We start from the raw sequence: 24,140 nt of genomic DNA, 5'->3' as shown, positions 1-24,140 counted from the left end.
CAAGAACACATACAGATTAGCAAAAAGCAAATCAGCATATCAAATTCAAAAAAAGCATTTAAAACTGACCAGAAAATGGCAGAAAAAACTCTAGCCAGTAAAATAATGGGCAAGGCCAAAAGGGCAGATGCCTGCAAATTGACAATGTTTGTCAAATAAGTTATTCATCATTATATAAATTTTGGTAATATTAGTCAGGATATAGACAATCATTTGATTCATACCGCAAACCATTCCAATTCTTTAGTAGCAAGAGGTCTAGTGAGTTCATGCTTGTTCAGTGTCTCCTGGACAGTAGCTTGGACCTTAATGGGAAAAAAAAGCAATATTCATAAAACAATGTGCAATTTATCCTTCTTATTATATCAAATACCGTGAGTCTATGACTAATCTGCAACACTTCATGACTAAGCAATAATTAAGAAGTTAACAAAACTCTTCAATATTGTTGCAATGGGAGAGAGAAAGTGATTCCAGATACCCAAATTAATATGAATGCAATGAACGAGAGAAAGTGATTCCAGATACCCAAATTAATATGAATGCAATGAACGTGCACCTAGAAAACTGAAATCCAGGTTTCCCACATCACACTATAATGAACACAATGTAACTTAAGAAACTTGTTTTAACCAAATCTGCCTCCAGCCCTCCACCAACATAACTAATATATCATGCTACAGTCTCCAAACTCCAAGATGAATAAAATACGTAAATGTGGTGGATGGTGATGCAACAATATCAAGTTGGCTTTGAATATGTTTTTTTTTAAACTGGATGAAACAGCAGCTATTACTTCCAAAAATTGACAACTGAAATTTATATTTCAACTATTTATATGGAGATACAGTATGCAAGAGACAACACATGTAAAGAACAAGACAAGTGTTGACATTAGCAATAGCAAATGTCGGATGCAAAAGGTTTTGCACAAATGTTTTCCATAGCAACAACAAAAATGAAGTATGCAAACCTGGTGATGATATGTAGTGGCTGATTCCAAGAACACCCCATAAGCATGAACAACTTTCTTTGTGTAGGGCTTCAAAACCACTTGTACATTATCAACATGGGGTTTAGCTGCAGTAGCAACCTGATCAATGTATGGCTTGCTAAACCTCTTAGCTTCCTGTCAACCAGTAGAGAATACCATAAGAAACACATCAGAGAGCAAACAAAAAGTAAGGACGAAGTAATTTATACCCGATAATAAGGATCAACAACTTCTTTTGCCCTACTTAAGTGAGGAGCAATTGCACTCCTTGATGCCTCATAAGCTTCAACAGTTTTTGTAGTCAATAATTGCACGTGAGATTCAGCATTTGTTTTCACCACATACCATTGTTCTTTTACAGCCGGTATCCATTTCTTCAAGTGACAAATAAGGAGTGAGTCAATAATTTAAATTAACTGGGTACTAACAAACCAAGAGCTTCCGAAAAACAAGGGGATCCCAAATTATCCGAGACAAAAATAAACAGACTGTAAAACAAATTCATCGTCAAGCCATAGAGCACAGTAATTGCAGCAATACTTTGCTTAAAAACTCCTTTTAGGCACTCATTCTGGCAGAACAATCAGCATAACCAGACATAAAGATAAAAATTATGAAAGATATGAACCTAGTACTTACAGTTGTAATTGTTTCCACATGAGGTTCAGCCCACTTTCCAGCTTGGGCCTTCTTCTCTAGAACCTAGAATGAATAGAAATGTTGTTATAAATTTATAATGCAGAAGCTAAAAAGGACTTGTTAGTAGTAATGGGAAAAATAAAATTTGGAATCTATAACAGATTAGTGTCAGAAGAAGTAGAAACTAAGAAAGATTGACAGCCATAATATAAATCAATATAGTACCTTCTGAGTCGCCACTTCCAAAGCAGGCTTCCCATGTTTATTCCAATGACTCTCAACAAAAGACTAAGAAAAAAATTTAGAACTTGTGATGAAGGCTGTTCTAACAAACGTAGTAGAGGATACAGCATAAGCTTACCTTACTATGAATACAGTGTACAGCAAGCCAAGGTGGAAGCCAAGCACCATGAACCTGATCAGTGACTATTGAGATCAGCAAGCATCAACGAAAGTACTCGTAATAAAATTCCACTAGAATGAAATAGTTTTTATTATGAATCACCAATACTGATACAAGTATCGGTCTATCGGATACAATACATATCTGATATGTTGATACACTATTTTTGAAAAATATAGGATACAATACATTTGGGATACATATATAAAAAATGTTTAAAAATCATGAGATATGAATAAAAAAATTACAAATCCAAGAATCAAACTAAAAACATACCCCTTAGACATTACTTAATATAACATAGAAATTGCAAGTAATTTCTTCCAAAAATCAAATCATTGTCATAATATAAAATAGAAACTGCAAATCATTGTCATAAAAGAGAATTGCTTATTGCCTAACACTAAAACCCTAATTTGTACCAATTTCATCTCCTTGAGTATCATTTGTAAGGATGACAACTTCTATATCCAGTTCATCAAAGAGACATGTTGCAAAATGTATCGGAAGGCTAGTAATTGTGTATAGCAGCATATCGAAAATGTATCAGCTATTTATTTATTTATAGAATTTAATTTAACCAATACTGCTTCAATACGAATCGATGAAATATTGAAGAGTATCCGTATCGGATACGTGGAGGAAATTGAAGTCTTGGTGCCTTATAGTTTTTTCAAATCTATCATTACTATTACAGCTAAAGGCGATCGCTGCTTACAAAACCAATATGGAATTCTCATTTAGCAACCAAGTACTGTGTTTTCGATTTTTTTTTCTTTACTGTGATCACATTTCGAAACACAACCCTGGCATTGTACCTACCTAGTGAATTATTCACACAAGTGAAAGGTTGTTTCAGTGTCAGATCAACAGCACAGCACACTATCTACAATTAGCCTGATTTAATTTGGAGATTTCAACTTTGAACTGGCTAACAAATTTTGCACACGTTGTGCCGGAAAGATAATGTGGTTTACATTGTCAACTGAACTATTACCTCTGTTAGCTCTTTTACTTTGGAAGTTGCCTCAAACTTTGCCTTCACCCTTTCTTCCTAAACATTAATATTAGGGCAAAAACAGTAAATTTCCAATAAAAGCATCACCAATCACCCTTAACAATACAGAAAATAAAACCTATGCACTCACATACCTCGGCAATTTTAAGAGCACGTTCAATTTTGAGTATCTTTGCCTTCTGTTCTTCATTTATCTTTTGCAACTGTGAAGGGTGCAATACTCGAGTCATCATATCATCCTCAGATAAATTATATTATGTTAAATAGAAATTTAAATTGACATCGGTACAGGAAGAACTTAGTGACTGATTCTGAAGATTACAAACTCATAATGTAGTGATTATAGCATGATTTGAACAAGGGAGCCAAATGTAGTACTTACATCCTCTAATTTTGAATCCAACCCATGAACTTTTTTCTCTGCCTCGGCTACCCTAGTTTCCCAGATCACTTTCTCCTTCTTTTGTGTTTGGAGTTCGCTTTCAAGCTTTTCCACCTGCATAAAAACTCTCAGAGTATGCACAAAAGAATCATGATCATTTACATACCACACCCATTTCATTGATATATAACCTGCTTTTGTAGTTCACCAGCACGTGCACGAGCCTTTCTGAACTCGTCCTCAGCAACCGATGACCCTTTTTTCTGAGGAAAAATTAGTTTTGAATGGATTAATATACAAATTAAAATAAATAACAAAAAAAATAAAGAACGTGATTAAAACTCCAATAGTGCTTCATAATGGTCCTCACCTGGAGAGAAGCAATCTCACTCTGCAAAGACTCAATGTTACTGGATCTATCTCGAATGATATTTTCTTTTTCTGCTATAACTTCATCCTTCTTCTTCACTTCTTGTGACTTCTCACTAATGTGAGTTTCTTCAACATAAAATTAGGCACAACATGCATTTTTATTAGCCATAAATAGAAATCATCAAAAACCACCACATGTCCAAATTAAAAACAAAAACAAAAACAATAAGAAAATACAAAAAAAAAGTAACTGCTTTAAATTTGAATCATTAGCTCCTCATAGCCACTATGCAAATCAAAATTGACTTATTTGAACATCAGACAACAACAAACACAAATTCGTGTCGAAGTCAAATAATTCCAACAAATTTTTAAATAAATAAAAATGGATCGCAAATTACGAAATTAGCTTTTTGAATGTTATTTAAGTAACCTAAAACTGTAAACAGGTTTAAAATATAAGAAGTCAAAAAGAAAAAAATAGATAAGTTGAATTTGGTTATGCATTATACATAGGAGTAAAAGAGAGTAACATATTTACATATATATATATATATATATATTGAGTTGATCGAGTTGAATCTTAAGAGCGGAGGAATCATGATTGTGATGTTGTGAAGCACCTCCTTGTTCTTCAATGGGAATATCAACATCGGCTTCGGCACTAACATTTGAGAAAATTAGAGCAACGGAAAGTGCGATGAGAATGAAGAGCTTCGAAGACGCCATGGAAATTGCAGCAGAATTTCTTTGCCGCCAACAAAATGCAATGACTTCGCTGAACAGATGAAGAACTCAGAAATACACCTACCCTTCTTATTCTTATGTGTGTATTTTTGTATTGGGATTATCGAAAGAATGTAGAAATTATTTACAAAACAGAAAATTATATATTCATTGATGTTTTTCTATGTAAAAATTTATACACATTGTCCATTTGATTACTTTTTAAGTCCATAATATTTATAAATATCAATATACATTATGATGAGTGGTAATGTATAAATGTGATCTTATCTTTAAGTGTTATGAGTTCTGATTGATCAAAAATAGATAATTAAAATTTTGACTTAAATATATTTTTTACATCAATCAAATATCGTGGCATATAGAATGACACATAATATGAAATAGAGTGAAACATAATGTAAAACAAAAGATATTGTGATCTCATATAAAACTTACTTATCTTTTATCTTCTTTTTTTATCTATATGATATATACTGACTATCTATAAATGATAACTTTGGATAGTGTAACGATTCAGAGAGGAAGAAAAAATATATGTTGTTTATTATATTTAATCATTATTAACTATTTAAAAATGTAATTTAGATTAATGATATATAAGTATGTACAATATTTATATCTATTAATGTATAGTAGGGGTGTTTAAATCCATACAGATCCAAAAATAAAACCGAAAACTGATCCGAACTAGACCTAAACTGCAAAAACTGAATGTGTTTGGATCGTGTTGGACTTATTTTTAAACACTGATTGATTCGGTCCGATTTTAGTTTCACCTCTTGGATCCAGACTGAACCAAAATAGTATATAAAGTTTGAGTGTGTAATACGTTTAAGTATCTTCCAAACTTAATCTCAAGTCTCAACTCCAAAAAATACTTATACTTTATTTGTTATATTCTATAACATACATATGTGTATATATATTTATTGCTATATTTTAAATTATATTGATTATATTTGATACATTTTTTAGAACTTAAACCAATCTCACAACCAAATGAAGAAGATTCAAATGTTGATTCTTTTTTTGTTACAAATGAAAAGAATTCATGTGTTGATTCTGGTTAGGTGTCTTATTATCAATTTTATTATTGTGAAAATATTATTATTAATGATCATTGTAACACTCTAACTATTAAATTTATGTTGCATATGCTCATATTTGTTATTGATATCTTAGTGTTTCGTTGTCATATTATTATTGATGTATTGGTGTTGTTGCCATTTTTTGCTATTATTGTTTTTGTTTTACTGTTTATTACTATTTTATGATGTTGTTTACTTATATTATTGTTGCACACATTTTAATATTATTGAACACTATTTTTATTGTTGCTTTATGCTTAATAATTAGTCATTTTTATGAGTTTTGAATGTAAGTGCAATTTCATATTTTATATAAAAAGAACCGAACCAAACCGAAACCGCATATAATATTTAGATCGGATTGAATCAGACATTTTAATATAAACAGACCAGACCGATCCAAATCGTATGTTAATTACATGTTTGGATCAGGTCTTTTTTACCTTAAAGCCGATCTAAATGGACCGCGAACACCCCTAATCCATAGATATTACAAGAAAAAAAATTATATATGGTTGATGATAAAAAATCATTACACTATCAACTACAAATCTTTTATTCTTCTTTTTTCTTTCTAAAAGGAATTAAAAAATTGGGAAACTAGTAAAAAAGGGGAGTAACATGGGTGATTCTAACTGAGCTTTGTGCTTACAGAAAGAGAATCTAATGAAACTAGAAACTTTAGGAATCAGTGTGGAAAGTAATCTCGATGTGTGGCAAGGGGATCCAATGCATGAAAAATTATAGTAATTTATAATTGATGGATGGAAATGTTTTTAATAAAATTCTTTATTCGTTATACTATATATGGTATAAAAATTTGGGTACATTATATATGGTATATATTTGAATTTATGTGTTGTGCAAGTTGAAATTACGAATGGAAATGGGGCAGTGAGATTTGGTATTGCATTAAATAGGCTTTGACCATTGGCTAGTGTATTTACATGTAACATACTCGTTTCTCCCATATAATATTTAAGCACTTACGGTATAAAAACTTTTATATAATTAGTATATATCTATAATAACAGAATAAAAATATCTTATATTATTAGTGTATACATTTTTTTGAAAAAGTCGATCATAATTAAATATGTAAACAAAACACGACTTCAAGCTAAGAGAAGATGAGTAGAGCATAACAAGAAGTGGAGTGATGGTGATGACAAAAGGAGTGACAAGTATATAATGAATGGAAAATTGATAATTTTGACTTTATTGTTTTTAGGTTTTAAGAATTAAGAAATGATAATCAATAATATATGTATAATTAAATCATGTAAATCAATAAAACATTGGTTAATTCTTTGTCTAAAGGATGGGGATACACTTGATAGTTCTAAAAAAATATATCAACTTACCAATGTTACTTATATCCCAAAAAGTTTTAAAAATTTAACATTTGTTGCTAGCAACAATTACACATCCTGAAAAGAATTAATTCTTTAACTATAAAATGAAAGGATACTCTTAATAGTCCAAAAAAAACATATCAACCTACCAAAACCACTTACGTATTCATAAGCTTGAGATCATTAATCTCTAGGTAGTGGGTACCATCTAAATAATGATCAAAACATTCTTTTTTCTTAAACATTACTCAATATAAGATCTTAATATTAACCATTATCCAATTATACAATATAGTCCAATCATTAAAATGGGGATTGTCATACTTAATACAACTTACTAATTTGATCATGTTATAAATTATTTCCATGTATAAGATTGAATATTTTTGTTTTTTTTAATAAGTTACTCAATAGGATCATTATTATAATAAACAACTGCTGTCAATAAATAAAAATATTCACTCAACATTATTATTATTATTAATAGTGCATGAATTTTATACATTGTCATTGTATCATCCACCATTGAAATTTAATTATGATTGACTTTTCAAAAAATGTAATTCAAATCAATTGTGGATAATGAAGTGCATGTGTGTATTTACACTATTAGTATATAGATTTTATACTTGTAAAAAATATATTATATATTTTGTGTACTTGTTTTGTTCTATTTAAAGTTGAGTTGGTAGGACATATTAGATTTTACTACTTATGCATTGTTAATGTAAAAATTTATACATAATCAATATATTATTCCAATGATTTGCATTATTTTTTCAAGAAATCAACAATAACTAAAGATAAATAATTAAGATATATTAATAATGTATAAAACTTTTATATTATGAATGCATTAAATTTTTTTGTTCATATTAAACATATAAGAATGTGAAGGAACGATTTGGTTTGGTTGAGTAGGTGAGAGAGGGTGGGATGGTGGTAGGTGACGACTTTTGACCAATCAATCAGTGCCGTCGTGTAAGGTTTGTAATTAATCATGATTATAAATATTTGGGGCTATTGTTTTATATTTCTAGATAATATTTATTATTTTTATTTGCATTTATTAAAAATTTGGTTATTAATTTAAAAATACTATTAAATAATGATAAGACCTTAATTTTATAACATTTTAAAATAATTAATTAGTTAATTTTATTAGTATATGTAATTTAATTATAATATTTTACAATAATTAATTAATTATATTAATTTATTATCTTGCCTGATTAATGTTTTTGATTATTATTTTTTATAACTAAGAATATTTCATTATCTTATAGGTAAGAAATTAATATCTTTTAAAGTATATAATTATCTTTTCCAATAAATTTCATTCATGAAAGCCAAACATTTGACTTTTATGAACCAATAAATTCAATTAGGTCACTACTAGATAAACATATTGTTGATAGCAAATTGTTGTTTATTAAGCGGGTATCATTTACTTATTTCCCTTAAAAATTAGTATTTGTGACTTTAAGTCTACAGATGGAAACTGCTTCTCAATTATTTGATATTTTTGGTACTATCAAAATATTACACCTTATCATAGTTATTAAAACCGTACCGTACCGGCCGGTTCAACTGGAAAACCGGTGAACCGGTCCCCTAACCGGTACGGTACAGGTGTTGAACCGGTCAAGTATCAAAATCGGTCAAAACTGGTCCAAACCGGTCAGAACCGGTGAATCGGTCGGTATTTTACTAAACCGGTCGGTATTTTACTAACCGGTCGGTATTTTACTAAACCGGTCGGTATTTTACTAAACCGGCCAGTTTATACATTTTTTTTTTAAAAACCCATTACAAAGATGACCCATCTTTCCAACCCTTCTTCAACACTTCAAGACACATGCTTCCAAGACATACTTAGATTACACATTTTGGTTCCTAACCTTCGTGTATAATCTCAGTGACATTTGTGTAATCTTGGAGTACTGTCTGAAGATAGGATTTGGTAGAAAAGTATAATATTCATATAAGACAATTTTGACTCATTGATGTTAAATGTTAAAACTCTAAATTTATTTGTTTTATAGAGTGAGTTGTGAAGTTATGTCATTTATTTATATTTTGAGGTTGTTAAGTGATACTTTTTAATTGATATATGTTTTTTAATTTAGACTTTGAATTTGTTAAAGACTTAAATTTGTTTATTTATGTGAATTTTGAGTAGATTATAAATATGAATTATAAATTTGAGTATCTACCTATTTGAATATTTTTTGTTGTTATAGGTTTATATATATAAATATAAGTAGGTATGTCCGGTTTAACCGGTATGTGATTTAATTGTTAAACCACTAGTTGAACCACTGTACCACTATATCAGTACCCTGACCGGTTTGATAATCGATACGGTTTTAACCTATGATGCACGGATTCGCCAAATAACCCCGCGTGTCGGTGTCCGACACATATCCGACACGGATACGCTCAGATTCGCGAAGGATACGTGTCCATAGAGTATCCAAAAATTAAAAAAAATTAAAAATAAAAATAAATATCAAGACACGTATCGGATTCGTTTTCAATAAAATATAGGATATATAGATTCGTTTTGAATAAAATATAGGATATATAGATTTATTTTATGATAAGATAGATTTGTTTTCAATAAACACTCACTTATTTAAAGGTCACATCCTATCAACTTACCATCACACCACATTGACCCTCAAATAGCTGGTACTTTCCGATCCATAACGTCGCTGGTCGGTGCTTAGTCTTACTTCTTAATTTCTTTTCGCTTAGTATGTTCATTTTTTGTGAATATGTTAAACAAGTCACGGGTTTGACTTGCTTTTTGTGAAAAAATAAAGGGATGAATTTTTTGTGTGAAAAATGTACCGTGTTTTCTAAAAGAAAAGACCATGACACATGGTGTCATTCTCTCATCACACAACAAATTTAATTCACATGAGTTTTATATTTTACATTTATTTTTTTACTTATATTTTTTATTAATATTATTTATTACATTTATTTTTTCTTATAGTAATGTTTTTATTTCAAGTTATTTTTAAATTATTTCTCCATTGTATTATTGTTTTGTTAACATATTATAATTCTTTCTCTTTTCTTTTTACTTTTCAGAATTTATTACTATGTCAATACCAAATATTACAAAAAAATTTCTTTCCGCTAATACGTCACAAGATGACCATGCTCCTCTTTGGGTGTATGTTATTATATCTGATAAAGCAAAATATGGGGGTGGAAACAAGAGTTGGACTTGCAATTTTTGTAATAAGTCTTTTAAAAGTTCATACTCAAGAGTAAAAGCTCATTTACTAAGAATTCACAAAGGTGGAATTGGTGTGTGCTCAAAGGTTAGTGATGAATATTTATATCTGTGCAACATAGGTTTTAACAACACTGCACCTTATAGATAATGAATAATCTATGTTAGAATATATGATTATCCTCACAACAAATATTGCTCATAAGAATTAAACTATTAATAATTTTATCTTTATATAGATATAGCAGAGTCTTATAGTTTTAAATTTCAGTTACTTTAATATATTTTTATGTTGTAACTTTGATAATAAATATTTCATGAGACTATAAGAAATTTTTACATTGTTATTATATCACATATTATTTAAATTTAATTTAATTATTATTAACTCTTAAATATATAAGTAATATAAATCAATAATAGATAATATATTAATTGTGCATAAATTTTTATATTCAACATGTATATATATATTAGGATCTTTAACTTTTTCATACTATTCCAATTGTCTAACAATATTTTAGAAACTCAATAGTCAATACTCATATATTTATAAAGTATATCTTTATTTATTATTCATATTCTTTCACTAAATATATTCTCATTTCCTTGTAATCTAGTTTTAAATGTAAATTTAATAAGGTTATTTAGTTTGTATAAAAAATCTTTTTATACCTAACACTAAACATTAGAAGTTTTAAGATGAGAAGTGATATTTGTCTATAATCTAATCTAGTGCTAGAAAATGTACACAAAAGTACTATTTTGACCATAAAAGTTGGACACTATAAAATATTGCTGCTTCTAACGTAAGTTAATAATGGATCATCAATTTTCAATTTGATAAAAATTTATCACAATCTCAAACTTATACTATCTATTTCTCAAAGAAGAATTTCCTCTTACTTTTTTTTCTTAAAAAAGTGTGACAAAATTTTATTATATTTACTTTAGAGACAATCTTCTTATTTTACTAACATTAATGTTATTTTTGAGGATGCAAATATAGTTCAACCCACTATAAGTGAAGGAGTGAATGTAATATTTACACACTAACATCGTAAAGAATTATACATAGTCAATATATCATCTACCATTTATTTAAATTATTTTTTAAGAGTAAATGATGATTAAAAATAAATGATATATAGATAATACAATAACATTATAAAAAATTCTTACACTATTAATATATACATATGTTTTCTGGAAGTGAAGCCAACCTCTTTATGAGACATGGAAGTGGAATTGCTCAATACTTATAACATTGATAGACACCACATTCCCACCACCTAAGAATTACCCACCTTGTAGAGTGAAGTTGTAATAGTTAGAAGAAATTATATTGACATCTTAATTATACAAATCATCTATCTATTTTTTAAATATATTCAAATCATTCATAATTATATATATATAAATTATACTCATTAACTCTATAAGAGATAAATATAAGCTTATTAAACAAAAAATGGTAACAGTTGTAATTAAGCAAAAAAAATATATGATATATAGTGAAGAAAAATTCAAATAATATAAAATCAATCATATTGATTATTTTTTGATTATTACAAACTGAATCAATAATTCTAAGGAGATGTTTAATTCATTTTATACTATATTATAATTAACCAAAATGATGAATAGACATACATACTCTTATATTATTTAGATTTGTCTCACAATATACCATATTTTGTTTAATTAATTTTTTTTTTTTTGATAAGCAAAAGTATATTAAAAACAGGCACAAGGGGTGCCAACCCAATTACATCTTACAAAGAAGAAGAATACATGTATAAGGATCAATACACCATTGTGCAAAAGTAAAGGAAAAAGATCCCAAATATTTGGAAATCCACAACCAAGATCTAATTTGGATCAAGTCCATGATCTGAATATAACTAATATTTCCCCCCCTAAAGATGATGTCATTTCTCAATTTCCAAATAGACCAGACTACAACAAACCACATCATTCTCCAAACAGCTTTCCCTTTTACAATCCTACACAGAGATTCATGCATCTTAAATGATTCCAAAACCGTATCCGGTAATGTTATTTGAATTTGAAGCCATGAATAGAAACCTTTCCACACATTAGAAACAAAAGGACAAGAAAGAAAAAGATGATCTCTATGTTCATCATGTAACAGACATAAAGCGCACATCAAATCTTCCTCCCCCACTATATGTCTCTTATGAAGCTCAGTTTTTGTTGCAACCCTTCCTCTAATAACTTTCCAAATTAAGCAACAAACTTTTGAAGGAGCACAATTAATCCAACATAAATTAAAAATATTACCTAGCTCCACCATGACTGGACTCAACTGAGCTAAATAAGCAGAATTCACCACATAGCAACCTGATTTGTCAAGGTTCCACCTCCATCTATCATCAACACCACTTTTGCAAGAATGATTCTGGATAAGATCATAAAGGTTTTTAACTGCTTCTTCCTCCCAAGGAAACAAGGTCCTCCTCCACAGAACGTTCCAAGTCCACACCCCATTACTAGATGTCCCACAATCAGCAACTAAAGCCTCCTTCTCCATAGCGAGCAGCAATAATCTCGGAAAAGTATCTCTAAGGGCTTGATGGCCAAACCAAATATCCTGCCAAAAACGAGTGTGTAATCCATCACCAATTTCTTTCCAAAGATTATCATCCAACCAATTAGAATCACTATTCGACCCCGAACCAATTTTCACCAAATCCCTCCACCATCTTGACGCCGATGGAATAGAGTTAAAGACCCCATTAGTGCCATACTTAGAGTCAATCACTCTAACCCACAGAGCATCAGAATCCACAAGTCTTCTCCATTTCCATTTTCCCAACAGAGCATCATTAAATCGAGAAAGATCCTTGACACCTAGCCCCCCAAGCCTTTTGGGCTTACACACTTCAGACCAAGCAACCCAAGGAATACCTCTACCTCCACTATTTTTATTCCAAAGAAAGTTTCTCTGAAGAGAAATCAATTTCGAAACAACCTTCTTCGGAGCCTTAAAAATGGATAACATGTATGTAGGCATATTCGCAAGCACCGAATTAATGAGAACAATTCTACCACCAAAAGAAATATGCTTGCATTTCCATCCTGCCAGTCTGTTGGAAACCTTCTCAATAACACTCTGCCACGATGAATAGTTACTCGGGTTAGCCCCAACTGGAATTCCCAGATACATAAAAGGAATGGAACCAATTCTACACGACAAGAATGTAGAAGCAGCTGAAAGAAGACTATCTGCAACCCGAATACCAATCAGAGAGCTTTTGTTAAAATTAACCTTCAATTCAGATATCAGCTCAAAACATCTAAGAATACTCTTTACAGTCCATATGTTGGACTCTTTCGGAGTGCACACTAGAATAGTATCATCCGCAAATTGAAGATCCGTAATTTCCACTTTATGCCTTCCCATTTTATAGCCTTCGAACAATCCATTTAATTTAGCCTTTCGAACCATCCTAGCAAAACCTTCAGCCACAATCAATTAATTGAATCATACGCCTTTTCAAAATCCACCTTAAATAGGAGACAACCACCCCTATCCTTCTTCGCTGAATGAATAACCTCATTGACTACTACTATTGCATTAAGAATACTACGATCTTGAATAAAGGCTGATTGAGAAGATGAAATTAAAGAGCCCACAACCTTCTTCAGTCTTCCCGCTAGGAGTTTAGCAATAATCTTATATAAAGAACTCACCAGGGATATTGGTCTGAAGTCTTGAATCTTATTGGGATTCTTACTTTTAGGGATCAGAGCAATAAATGAAGAATTCAGCCCCTTCGGAAATATCTTTATTTTTAATTAATTATACTTGTCACTATTTTTTGTTTAAGAAATTATATCTATATTTCTTACAATGATAATAAATGTAATGTATGTATATAATTACGGGTTATTTGTGTATGTTTAAATAAGGAAAAACTAATTTGTAAAATTTTCACTAAAACTTAGAGGTGTTAATGTAATTTATTCTAATCCTATTCTCAATTAATTATTCTCACATCATTCGCCTCTTATCATGCATTGAATTTGAACTCTATCAAATAATGTAATAAAGGAATTTAAAAATGTCAATGTGATATGAGCAACAAGTCATGCAGGAATAATAGGGCCAACAAATCATTGAAAAAAATTAAATATTTGTTAGTCCAACAACAAAACGCGTTTCTAGTATCTTTTAGAAATATTTTTTAGAAATGGTCTTACATGTATCACAAAGTATCTATTTAATAAGCATGATTTGATCTTGAGTTTAATCTTTTAAATTATTTGGCACTCATATTTTCGGCATTGCAATAGGAATAGGATTCAATTGTACCAAAATAATTATGTCTCAATATTTCTAGTCAATCACTTATCTTTAAGTAATATAAAAATGTTTCTAGATATTTTTTAATTAAGTGACACTTTTTTATTACATCGGAACCGAAAATTGGGACGAGAGGGAAGCAAGTAAGTAGTATTATATTAAAACATCTGCATGTTGCAAGACTTAGACAAATTTCTTTTCAGATCTAAGCTTGAATCTGGCCGACTAGAACTTATACATCCTTTTTTAAGCAATGAAATCCTTGGAAAATCATACATCGCTAAAATTTATTAGGATCATGGCTTAAATAATTTTCTCAATGCTATAGTTAATACAACATGAATGAAATGATTATAATCAAAATACATCTTGTTAATTTAAGGTATTAAAAGTGATCACCTCACCATATGAATTAATCAGGATCCAAGAATTCAATATTTTATGCGCAATTTTAACAATAAAAGTGTCATCTGTCACTACAAATGTAAATATAAGAATATAAGTATCATTACACTTTATTTTTTTTTTGTTTTTTCTATCAATTTCCTATCCGGTAATGGAGAGGACCAACCAATCCTTTGTTAAAGTGATAGTTGTTGGTGCAGCCAAGCTTCCACTTTGCATCATGTTTCTTAGGTGTGACATTAATTAAATGTGGTAACCCCTCATTCTAAGTTCTCAGGTTTTCACTTTGCATCATGTTTCTCATGACAAACATATATCTAATGGTCCATTTATGTGGGAGAAAGTTTGATTTTCATGGATAACATGCATTGCTTGCATCGAAGCCTAAGGTCATGAATTCAAATATTGAAAACAATACTTTCGTTTTTATGGGCAAGGTACGAATAGTGACGAATTTAGGACCCATGGACAGAATATACAACATATGTTAAAAATTGAAATAATATATATCATTAATTATAAAAAGATGAAAAAATTAATGTCAACAATAAAAAAATTAAATATATTTAATCAAATAAATTATATATTTCATATTTAATTTATATGTGATTTTACATTTTGAAATCATTAAATGATCAATTTACTATCAATGTTGTTGAACATTTCTTGCTAGATATAAGTATTAGATAATCATTCATTCATACATCTCTTATTCGATTGCTCAACCTACTTTTCACAATATTCATAGTTGAAAAAGTTATTTTTATAGTTGCAATGCTATCTTCAAAAGAAAATAAACTATCGGATAAATAATGTGTCTTCCACTTTTAATCAATTTATCTTGAAAGTTATTGATTCCTTTCAAAAAAAGTAAATTCAAACTAATATGCATGTCAATGATGCAAGTCTAAAATTGATTATCAAACATCACTAAATTAAAACCAAATCAAGATAGTAATTTTGTCATAAGCAAACCAAGTCCTTTTATACAAAACAAAACACAACAACGAAAAGAAACTATTTCAACATAGTTAAAGAGGAGAAACAATAATATAACATTATAACCTACTAAACTAATTAGACACAACATACAATATAAAGTTGGACCTAATTGGATTCTACAAAGTCTCTAGTGAAGTGCAAACCCTTACTGCCACATAGTCACAGAACTAGCAGCATCACTAAAAACTCCATTGTTGACATTGTTGTAAGGTATATCCAAGTTTCCAAGCCCATGAGTTGAGTTCTGTCCACCAATTGTGACACCACCATATGAAGCATCATTTCCATGGACAGTGATGGTCGGCGAGACGTGTGCTATGCCGCGCAGATTAGTCGTGCTGAGTTGTGGTAGTGTGCTCATTTGAGTCTGAAGAAATTGGTTGTTTAAGGTGAAACTGCTCCTAGTGACCATATCCTCAGCTAACTTCACCTGCATAAAAATAGAAATTTATCGTATATATATATATATATTCGAATGGTTCTAAGATTCATATTTATTGTTTTTCACAGTTTTTATATGAGAATTATTCTTGAGTTAATTCTTCCATGTATATTTAATATGGGAAGGTAACTAAAGGCCTAATTTTTAACTTAAGCAAAACCAAATTGCTTTTTAGGACTTAATATCATTTCCTTTATTCCTAATTACTACTCTATTTCTCTTCTGTGCCCAAGTTGTTATTTGTTTTTCTTCTGTTACCATTCATCCATTTTGAAAATAAGTAAAACAGCTTTTCACTTTCTCCAACATTATGGTAACATGTTAACTAGAACAATATTTGTAAAAGATTCTGATACCTTAGCTCTCAAAGCTTCTACATCTGATTTTAGCACTCGGTTATTTGTATCAGCATCACGGAATTGTTGACTTGCATGCGTAAACTGCTTGTATAGGGTTGCATTTTCCAGTTTCATTTTGTCAACCTGAAAAAGTAAAATTCAAAGGAAAAGAAAATTATTGCCTTTTCTGTATCATAAATTCATACTAAAGATTGATACTTAAATTTAAAAAAACTAGATTGAGAGAAAAATAAGTCAGAATTTTCACATAATATAATGGTGCTTGTTGATGAAATAAAGTGATATAGACCACTCATGACTCATTCATGCATGAGTAAAACACCCTATTCTAAAAATTCTGCTCTCTACCATATTTTCTATTTTAGAATCCAGTTATCTGAACACTATAACACTTCACTCAGAATCTATATGTATATTTTGCATGCTGTATATACAAATCCATTAACTTTTGCTTTTCAGTTCACAATGATAGCTTAGCTCTAAGAATTTTAATATTAACATTGTTATGTATTATTCCCCTTTTCTTTTGAGCCTCAACAGTCCACTGAACAATTAAGCTTCAGTTTCTTACAACAAAGACTTAACAAATGTACTCCGAAAACATTAGTTACCTGCAACTCAAGGTCACCCAACTCAGCTTGTTTTCTTCTTCTTGATCTCCTTGCAGACTCTCGATTAGAAACCTTCCTGAAACCATTATCATGTGAAGTTTCATGTTAATGGATGAAACCATCTGAGTTTATTTTATGTCCTATCTTTCTTAGTTTTTTGATTTGAGATATATACCTTCTATGGCGCTTCACATCAAGAGGATTAGTGCTTTGTTCACAAGGACCATATTCATCATCTTCATCACACTGCTCAGATGAACCACTTGTTGCTCCTTTGGTTTGATTCTCACTGCTGTTTGGTTTATTAGCTGAAACTGGGCTTCCAACTGGCCAGTTTGAAATTCAATCCAAAATGTTAAAACTTCATCAACTAAAGATGAAGGGGACTTAGCATAATGGCATGCAAGGAATAATTATATAATATATAAACATGTTGTGCTAAAATCATTACCAGTGCCACAATTTGATGCTTGAGAATCAATAGTAGCAGAGATGGTTGAATTCATGGGAGTGACATTTTGGGAACAGATAATGGTATCTCCACAGGTTGAAAATGCTGTCACTGCATCCTGCAATTACCAAAGGATGTATAAGCTTGACTTTTGTACATCAATTTGTGTATATAATAGTACCATAAGATCTTTTTTCAGGCTTTCATTCACACCTATTTACTTTTTAAAAGATGCTTTCTTTACTCAAAAGTGTGGTTGGCCACAAGTGGAACAACACGAAATTGCACTAGCTATTTTATAATAATAAAAAATACCCCTTGAAATTAGGTCCATTTACATTGTGACAAAAATATTAGGACTCTACTACTAATGCTATTTCAACACCTTTCTTTTTTTGGTAAGGAACTAATTCTTTTCGATGATCATGATTGTTATTCTTAACAAGTGTCGTTATCAGGAATCGAACTCTCGACCTTGGAAATCTAGTAAAGTTTTATACCACTAGACCAACATTTTATTGATAAATATTAAGACCCATTAATAACATATATCCATTTATAATTATTTATTTACTTTTCAAAGATGGATGGTAGATTCCATGTATTTGATTTAACAAATTGAAAACAATGCAATTAGACTTCCTTTATTTTATTCCTCTTGAAACTATATGGTTGATGACATATAAGTCATTCGCAAATTCCCCCCAATCGGGTTCCAAAGCTTTCTAAGACTTTGGATAGTTGGTGCAGCCAAGCTTCCACTTTGCATCATGTTTCTTAGGTGTGACATTAATTAAATGTGGTAACCCCTCATTCTAAGTTCTCAGGTTTTCACTTTGCATCATGTTTCTCATGACAAACATATATCTAATGGTCCATTTATGTGGGAGAAAGTTTGATTTTCATGGATAACATGCATTGCTTGCATCGAAGCCTAAGGTCATGAATTCAAATATTGAAAACAATACTTTCGTTTTTATGGGCAAGGTACGAATAGTGACGAATTTAGGACCCATGGACAGAATATACAACATATGTTAAAAATTGAAATAATATATATCATTAATTATAAAAAGATGAAAAAATTAATGTCAACAATAAAAAAATTAAATATATTTAATCAAATAAATTATATATTTCATATTTAATTTATATGTGATTTTACATTTTGAAATCATTAAATGATCAATTTACTATCAATGTTGTTGAACATTTCTTGCTAGATATAAGTATTAGATAATCATTCATTCATACATCTCTTATTCGATTGCTCAACCTACTTTTCACAATATTCATAGTTGAAAAAGTTATTTTTATAGTTGCAATGCTATCTTCAAAAGAAAATAAACTATCGGATAAATAATGTGTCTTCCACTTTTAATCAATTTATCTTGAAAGTTATTGATTCCTTTCAAAAAAAGTAAATTCAAACTAATATGCATGTCAATGATGCAAGTCTAAAATTGATTATCAAACATCACTAAATTAAAACCAAATCAAGATAGTAATTTTGTCATAAGCAAACCAAGTCCTTTTATACAAAACAAAACACAACAACGAAAAGAAACTATTTCAACATAGTTAAAGAGGAGAAACAATAATATAACATTATAACCTACTAAACTAATTAGACACAACATACAATATAAAGTTGGACCTAATTGGATTCTACAAAGTCTCTAGTGAAGTGCAAACCCTTACTGCCACATAGTCACAGAACTAGCAGCATCACTAAAAACTCCATTGTTGACATTGTTGTAAGGTATATCCAAGTTTCCAAGCCCATGAGTTGAGTTCTGTCCACCAATTGTGACACCACCATATGAAGCATCATTTCCATGGACAGTGATGGTCGGCGAGACGTGTGCTATGCCGCGCAGATTAGTCGTGCTGAGTTGTGGTAGTGTGCTCATTTGAGTCTGAAGAAATTGGTTGTTTAAGGTGAAACTGCTCCTAGTGACCATATCCTCAGCTAACTTCACCTGCATAAAAATAGAAATTTATCGTATATATATATATATATTCGAATGGTTCTAAGATTCATATTTATTGTTTTTCACAGTTTTTATATGAGAATTATTCTTGAGTTAATTCTTCCATGTATATTTAATATGGGAAGGTAACTAAAGGCCTAATTTTTAACTTAAGCAAAACCAAATTGCTTTTTAGGACTTAATATCATTTCCTTTATTCCTAATTACTACTCTATTTCTCTTCTGTGCCCAAGTTGTTATTTGTTTTTCTTCTGTTACCATTCATCCATTTTGAAAATAAGTAAAACAGCTTTTCACTTTCTCCAACATTATGGTAACATGTTAACTAGAACAATATTTGTAAAAGATTCTGATACCTTAGCTCTCAAAGCTTCTACATCTGATTTTAGCACTCGGTTATTTGTATCAGCATCACGGAATTGTTGACTTGCATGCGTAAACTGCTTGTATAGGGTTGCATTTTCCAGTTTCATTTTGTCAACCTGAAAAAGTAAAATTCAAAGGAAAAGAAAATTATTGCCTTTTCTGTATCATAAATTCATACTAAAGATTGATACTTAAATTTAAAAAAACTAGATTGAGAGAAAAATAAGTCAGAATTTTCACATAATATAATGGTGCTTGTTGATGAAATAAAGTGATATAGACCACTCATGACTCATTCATGCATGAGTAAAACACCCTATTCTAAAAATTCTGCTCTCTACCATATTTTCTATTTTAGAATCCAGTTATCTGAACACTATAACACTTCACTCAGAATCTATATGTATATTTTGCATGCTGTATATACAAATCCATTAACTTTTGCTTTTCAGTTCACAATGATAGCTTAGCTCTAAGAATTTTAATATTAACATTGTTATGTATTATTCCCCTTTTCTTTTGAGCCTCAACAGTCCACTGAACAATTAAGCTTCAGTTTCTTACAACAAAGACTTAACAAATGTACTCCGAAAACATTAGTTACCTGCAACTCAAGGTCACCCAACTCAGCTTGTTTTCTTCTTCTTGATCTCCTTGCAGACTCTCGATTAGAAACCTTCCTGAAACCATTATCATGTGAAGTTTCATGTTAATGGATGAAACCATCTGAGTTTATTTTATGTCCTATCTTTCTTAGTTTTTTGATTTGAGATATATACCTTCTATGGCGCTTCACATCAAGAGGATTAGTGCTTTGTTCACAAGGACCATATTCATCATCTTCATCACACTGCTCAGATGAACCACTTGTTGCTCCTTTGGTTTGATTCTCACTGCTGTTTGGTTTATTAGCTGAAACTGGGCTTCCAACTGGCCAGTTTGAAATTCAATCCAAAATGTTAAAACTTCATCAACTAAAGATGAAGGGGACTTAGCATAATGGCATGCAAGGAATAATTATATAATATATAAACATGTTGTGCTAAAATCATTACCAGTGCCACAATTTGATGCTTGAGAATCAATAGTAGCAGAGATGGTTGAATTCATGGGAGTGACATTTTGGGAACAGATAATGGTATCTCCACAGGTTGAAAATGCTGTCACTGCATCCTGCAATTACCAAAGGATGTATAAGCTTGACTTTTGTACATCAATTTGTGTATATAATAGTACCATAAGATCTTTTTTCAGGCTTTCATTCACACCTATTTACTTTTTAAAAGATGCTTTCTTTACTCAAAAGTGTGGTTGGCCACAAGTGGAACAACACGAAATTGCACTAGCTATTTTATAATAATAAAAAATACCCCTTGAAATTAGGTCCATTTACATTGTGACAAAAATATTAGGACTCTACTACTAATGCTATTTCAACACCTTTCTTTTTTTGGTAAGGAACTAATTCTTTTCGATGATCATGATTGTTATTCTTAACAAGTGTCGTTATCAGGAATCGAACTCTCGACCTTGGAAATCTAGTAAAGTTTTATACCACTAGACCAACATTTTATTGATAAATATTAAGACCCATTAATAACATATATCCATTTATAATTATTTATTTACTTTTCAAAGATGGATGGTAGATTCCATGTATTTGATTTAACAAATTGAAAACAATGCAATTAGACTTCCTTTATTTTATTCCTCTTGAAACTATATGGTTGATGACATATAAGTCATTCGCAAATTCACCCCAATCGGGTGACAAAGCTTTCTAAGATTTTGGATAGCGTTTATATTAACATTAAAGTTGACCAAAAGAGGAAAAAATATATAAAGCATGTAATTTTTTAAAATAAACAGTTTTTTTTTTATTTATGAAAAATATTTTAATATAACAATATTGCACTGATAACTTTTATGGCAATTTACTTAAAAATATATAAAAGACATGAAAACTACTTATATTGTTTAATGTGTAGTTGGGATAGTAAACAACTGCGTTGTCATTTTGTTTATCATGTTGTAGAAAACATCTCAATCTAGCTCCTAGTCTAAAGGTTTGTTCAAAATAAATCCTCTGATGTATTTTTAATGTAAAAGAGGTACATACACCTTAAATCTGATAATGGAACCAAAATTATGATGAACATAAGTTAAATATTTGACCAAATGCGTTAATCTCTATTGGTAATTTCACTTTAGATTTATTGGTAATTGCACTTCAAATATTCGTCCGAAATTTAGAAGTTAAAGCCTCATTTTTTTTACTAGAATCGATTCAAAATTCAAATAGCATATAGTAAGGTTGGTGATTTATTACAGAGTTTTTTTACCGTCGCTCAATTATAATCATTCACATTAATAATTACATTATTCAGAAGTAATACAAATAAATAATTAATAATATATTTTCTATATATAAATCTTCACAATCAAATAATACATGAATATTATATTCTTTACTACAATAATATACTTGTAGTACCGAGTGACGTAATTAGGTTGTATAAAGTCATGGATGTATAGTAGTATATAGCACATAATAAAATAAAAAATGATACTCTTGCAAAAGGGTTAACGCCTTTTCTCTCATACTTTATATCATTCTATATATTTTTTATTGGTTAAAAAATTAAAACATAAATTAAATTAATATTAACTTTATATTTTTTAACCAATAAAAGACATTGAATGCATAAAGTGATGCAAATTTTTTGAAACATAAGATACGCTCTAATACAAGCGATTAGGTTTCCACAAGTTCTTAATACACCCAATAATAATAACCAAGCGGGCCATAGAAACAAGTCTTTTTCTTTTTCTCCAAACATCTTGACAAGGGTCAAGTCTTCATTCACCTCTTTATAACCCTCTCTCTTAACCCAATATTATGAGTGAGACTCCTCTCCGTTAATGGAGAGACAAGTGATGTATAAAAGTGAACAAAAAATAATATATATTGACACTTATATCTCAATTATTACTTTTTTCCTCTGGTTCACAATTAATAATCGAACTTACATAAATAACTAAAACCCAAATCTTGTATACCAATCCAATAAGATTTTGTCTAATAATAAATAACACAAAACAAAATTTGGATTCATATAGTGGAACCAAAACTCTTAAAAGCTTCGAAAAATTCTCACGCCTTCTAATTTTCTCCACCTTCTAGTTACTACACAAAGCAGGTTTCACAAATTTTTCTAATTAACTGAGTTAACTAGAAACCTTTTTCTATTTTCTATGTTCAGATAAAAATGAACTAAAACTTAAAAGCAAAAATCACCATGATTATAATTATATATATTTTTAGTTAACAATAACCATGACTAGGAAGCGTTGGGTGCAACTGTGCAAGTTAATTGTGTTAAGTATTTACGATAACGATGTTCCACGTCATCCAACATGGTTCATGACGTGGCAAACGATTTTTCAACGCATTTTCAGTTTCAATTTTAGAGTTCAGAGTTGTGTGTGTGAGAGTGAAGACTAACTAACCGTATTGTTATGGGTGGCGGCGGCGGGAGTGAGGTCATCGGAGAAAACGTCGCCGATCAATGCATCGGTGCCGAACCGAAAGTAATCAGGTTTCACGTGGTCAAAGTCGTTATACCAGTGATCATCGTAGAGATCAAATTCCCCCATCCGTTTGAAGAAACCGGGAAAAACCGTTGGCGGCGTTATCAGAGATTGCGGTGCAGGTTCCATTTCGCCGGCGAGGATAAAAAGGTTAACAAGAAGAAAGATAGATATGTAGAGAGAGAGGAAAAAAAGGGAAAAGGGAATGAGGTTAGAAGCTAGATAGGTATAAATAGGAGAAGCCAAAGCTCTTATTTTTAATATTTTAATTTATTTCTATTTCAAAATTAAAAAGAAACAATAAGTGGTCTACGTGATCATAAAACAGGCAATGCATA

General features: G+C 30.3%; 2 protein-coding genes across 2 annotated transcripts; both read right to left on the bottom strand.

The window, feature by feature from the left end:
- Positions 16,024-17,975, bottom strand: LOC109342473 (basic leucine zipper 9-like; the record flags this gene model as incomplete). Its single annotated transcript, XM_019580453.1, has 5 exons — positions 16,024-16,418; positions 16,787-16,912; positions 17,401-17,476; positions 17,576-17,726; positions 17,852-17,975. Coding segments are annotated over 5 exons (762 nt in total), but the record flags the coding sequence as incomplete, so codon positions are not given.
- LOC109344189 (basic leucine zipper 9-like) lies at positions 19,439-24,015 on the bottom strand. Its single transcript, XM_019582840.1, has 6 exons — positions 23,722-24,015; positions 21,267-21,384; positions 20,991-21,141; positions 20,816-20,891; positions 20,202-20,327; positions 19,439-19,833 (listed from the first exon to the last, which is right to left on the bottom strand). The coding sequence occupies exons 1-6, from the start codon at positions 23,929-23,931 to the stop codon at positions 19,549-19,551; spliced, it is 966 nt and encodes a 321-aa protein (XP_019438385.1). The 5' UTR covers positions 23,932-24,015; the 3' UTR covers positions 19,439-19,548.

Source organism: Lupinus angustifolius, chromosome LG03 (genome assembly GCF_001865875.1).
Source record: "Lupinus angustifolius cultivar Tanjil chromosome LG03, LupAngTanjil_v1.0, whole genome shotgun sequence".
In the NCBI taxonomy this organism is placed as follows: domain Eukaryota; kingdom Viridiplantae; phylum Streptophyta; class Magnoliopsida; order Fabales; family Fabaceae; genus Lupinus; species Lupinus angustifolius.
This window is presented reverse-complemented; position numbering and strand designations above follow the sequence as displayed.

What these genes read in the sequence shown, in the direction of transcription:
- LOC109344189 (XM_019582840.1), bottom strand. Translation starts at nt 23,931, where the DNA reads ATGGAACCTGCACCGCAATCTCTGATAACGCCGCCAACGGTTTTTCCC. An exon ending in CCGCCACCCATAACAATACG is followed by an intron (nt 21,385 to 23,721) that starts GTTAGTTAGTCT and finishes TGGTAATTGCAG; the next exon opens with GATGCAGTGACAGCATTTTC. An exon ending in TGGGTGACCTTGAGTTGCAG is followed by an intron (nt 20,328 to 20,815) that starts GTAACTAATGTT and finishes TTACTTTTTCAG; the next exon opens with GTTGACAAAATGAAACTGGA.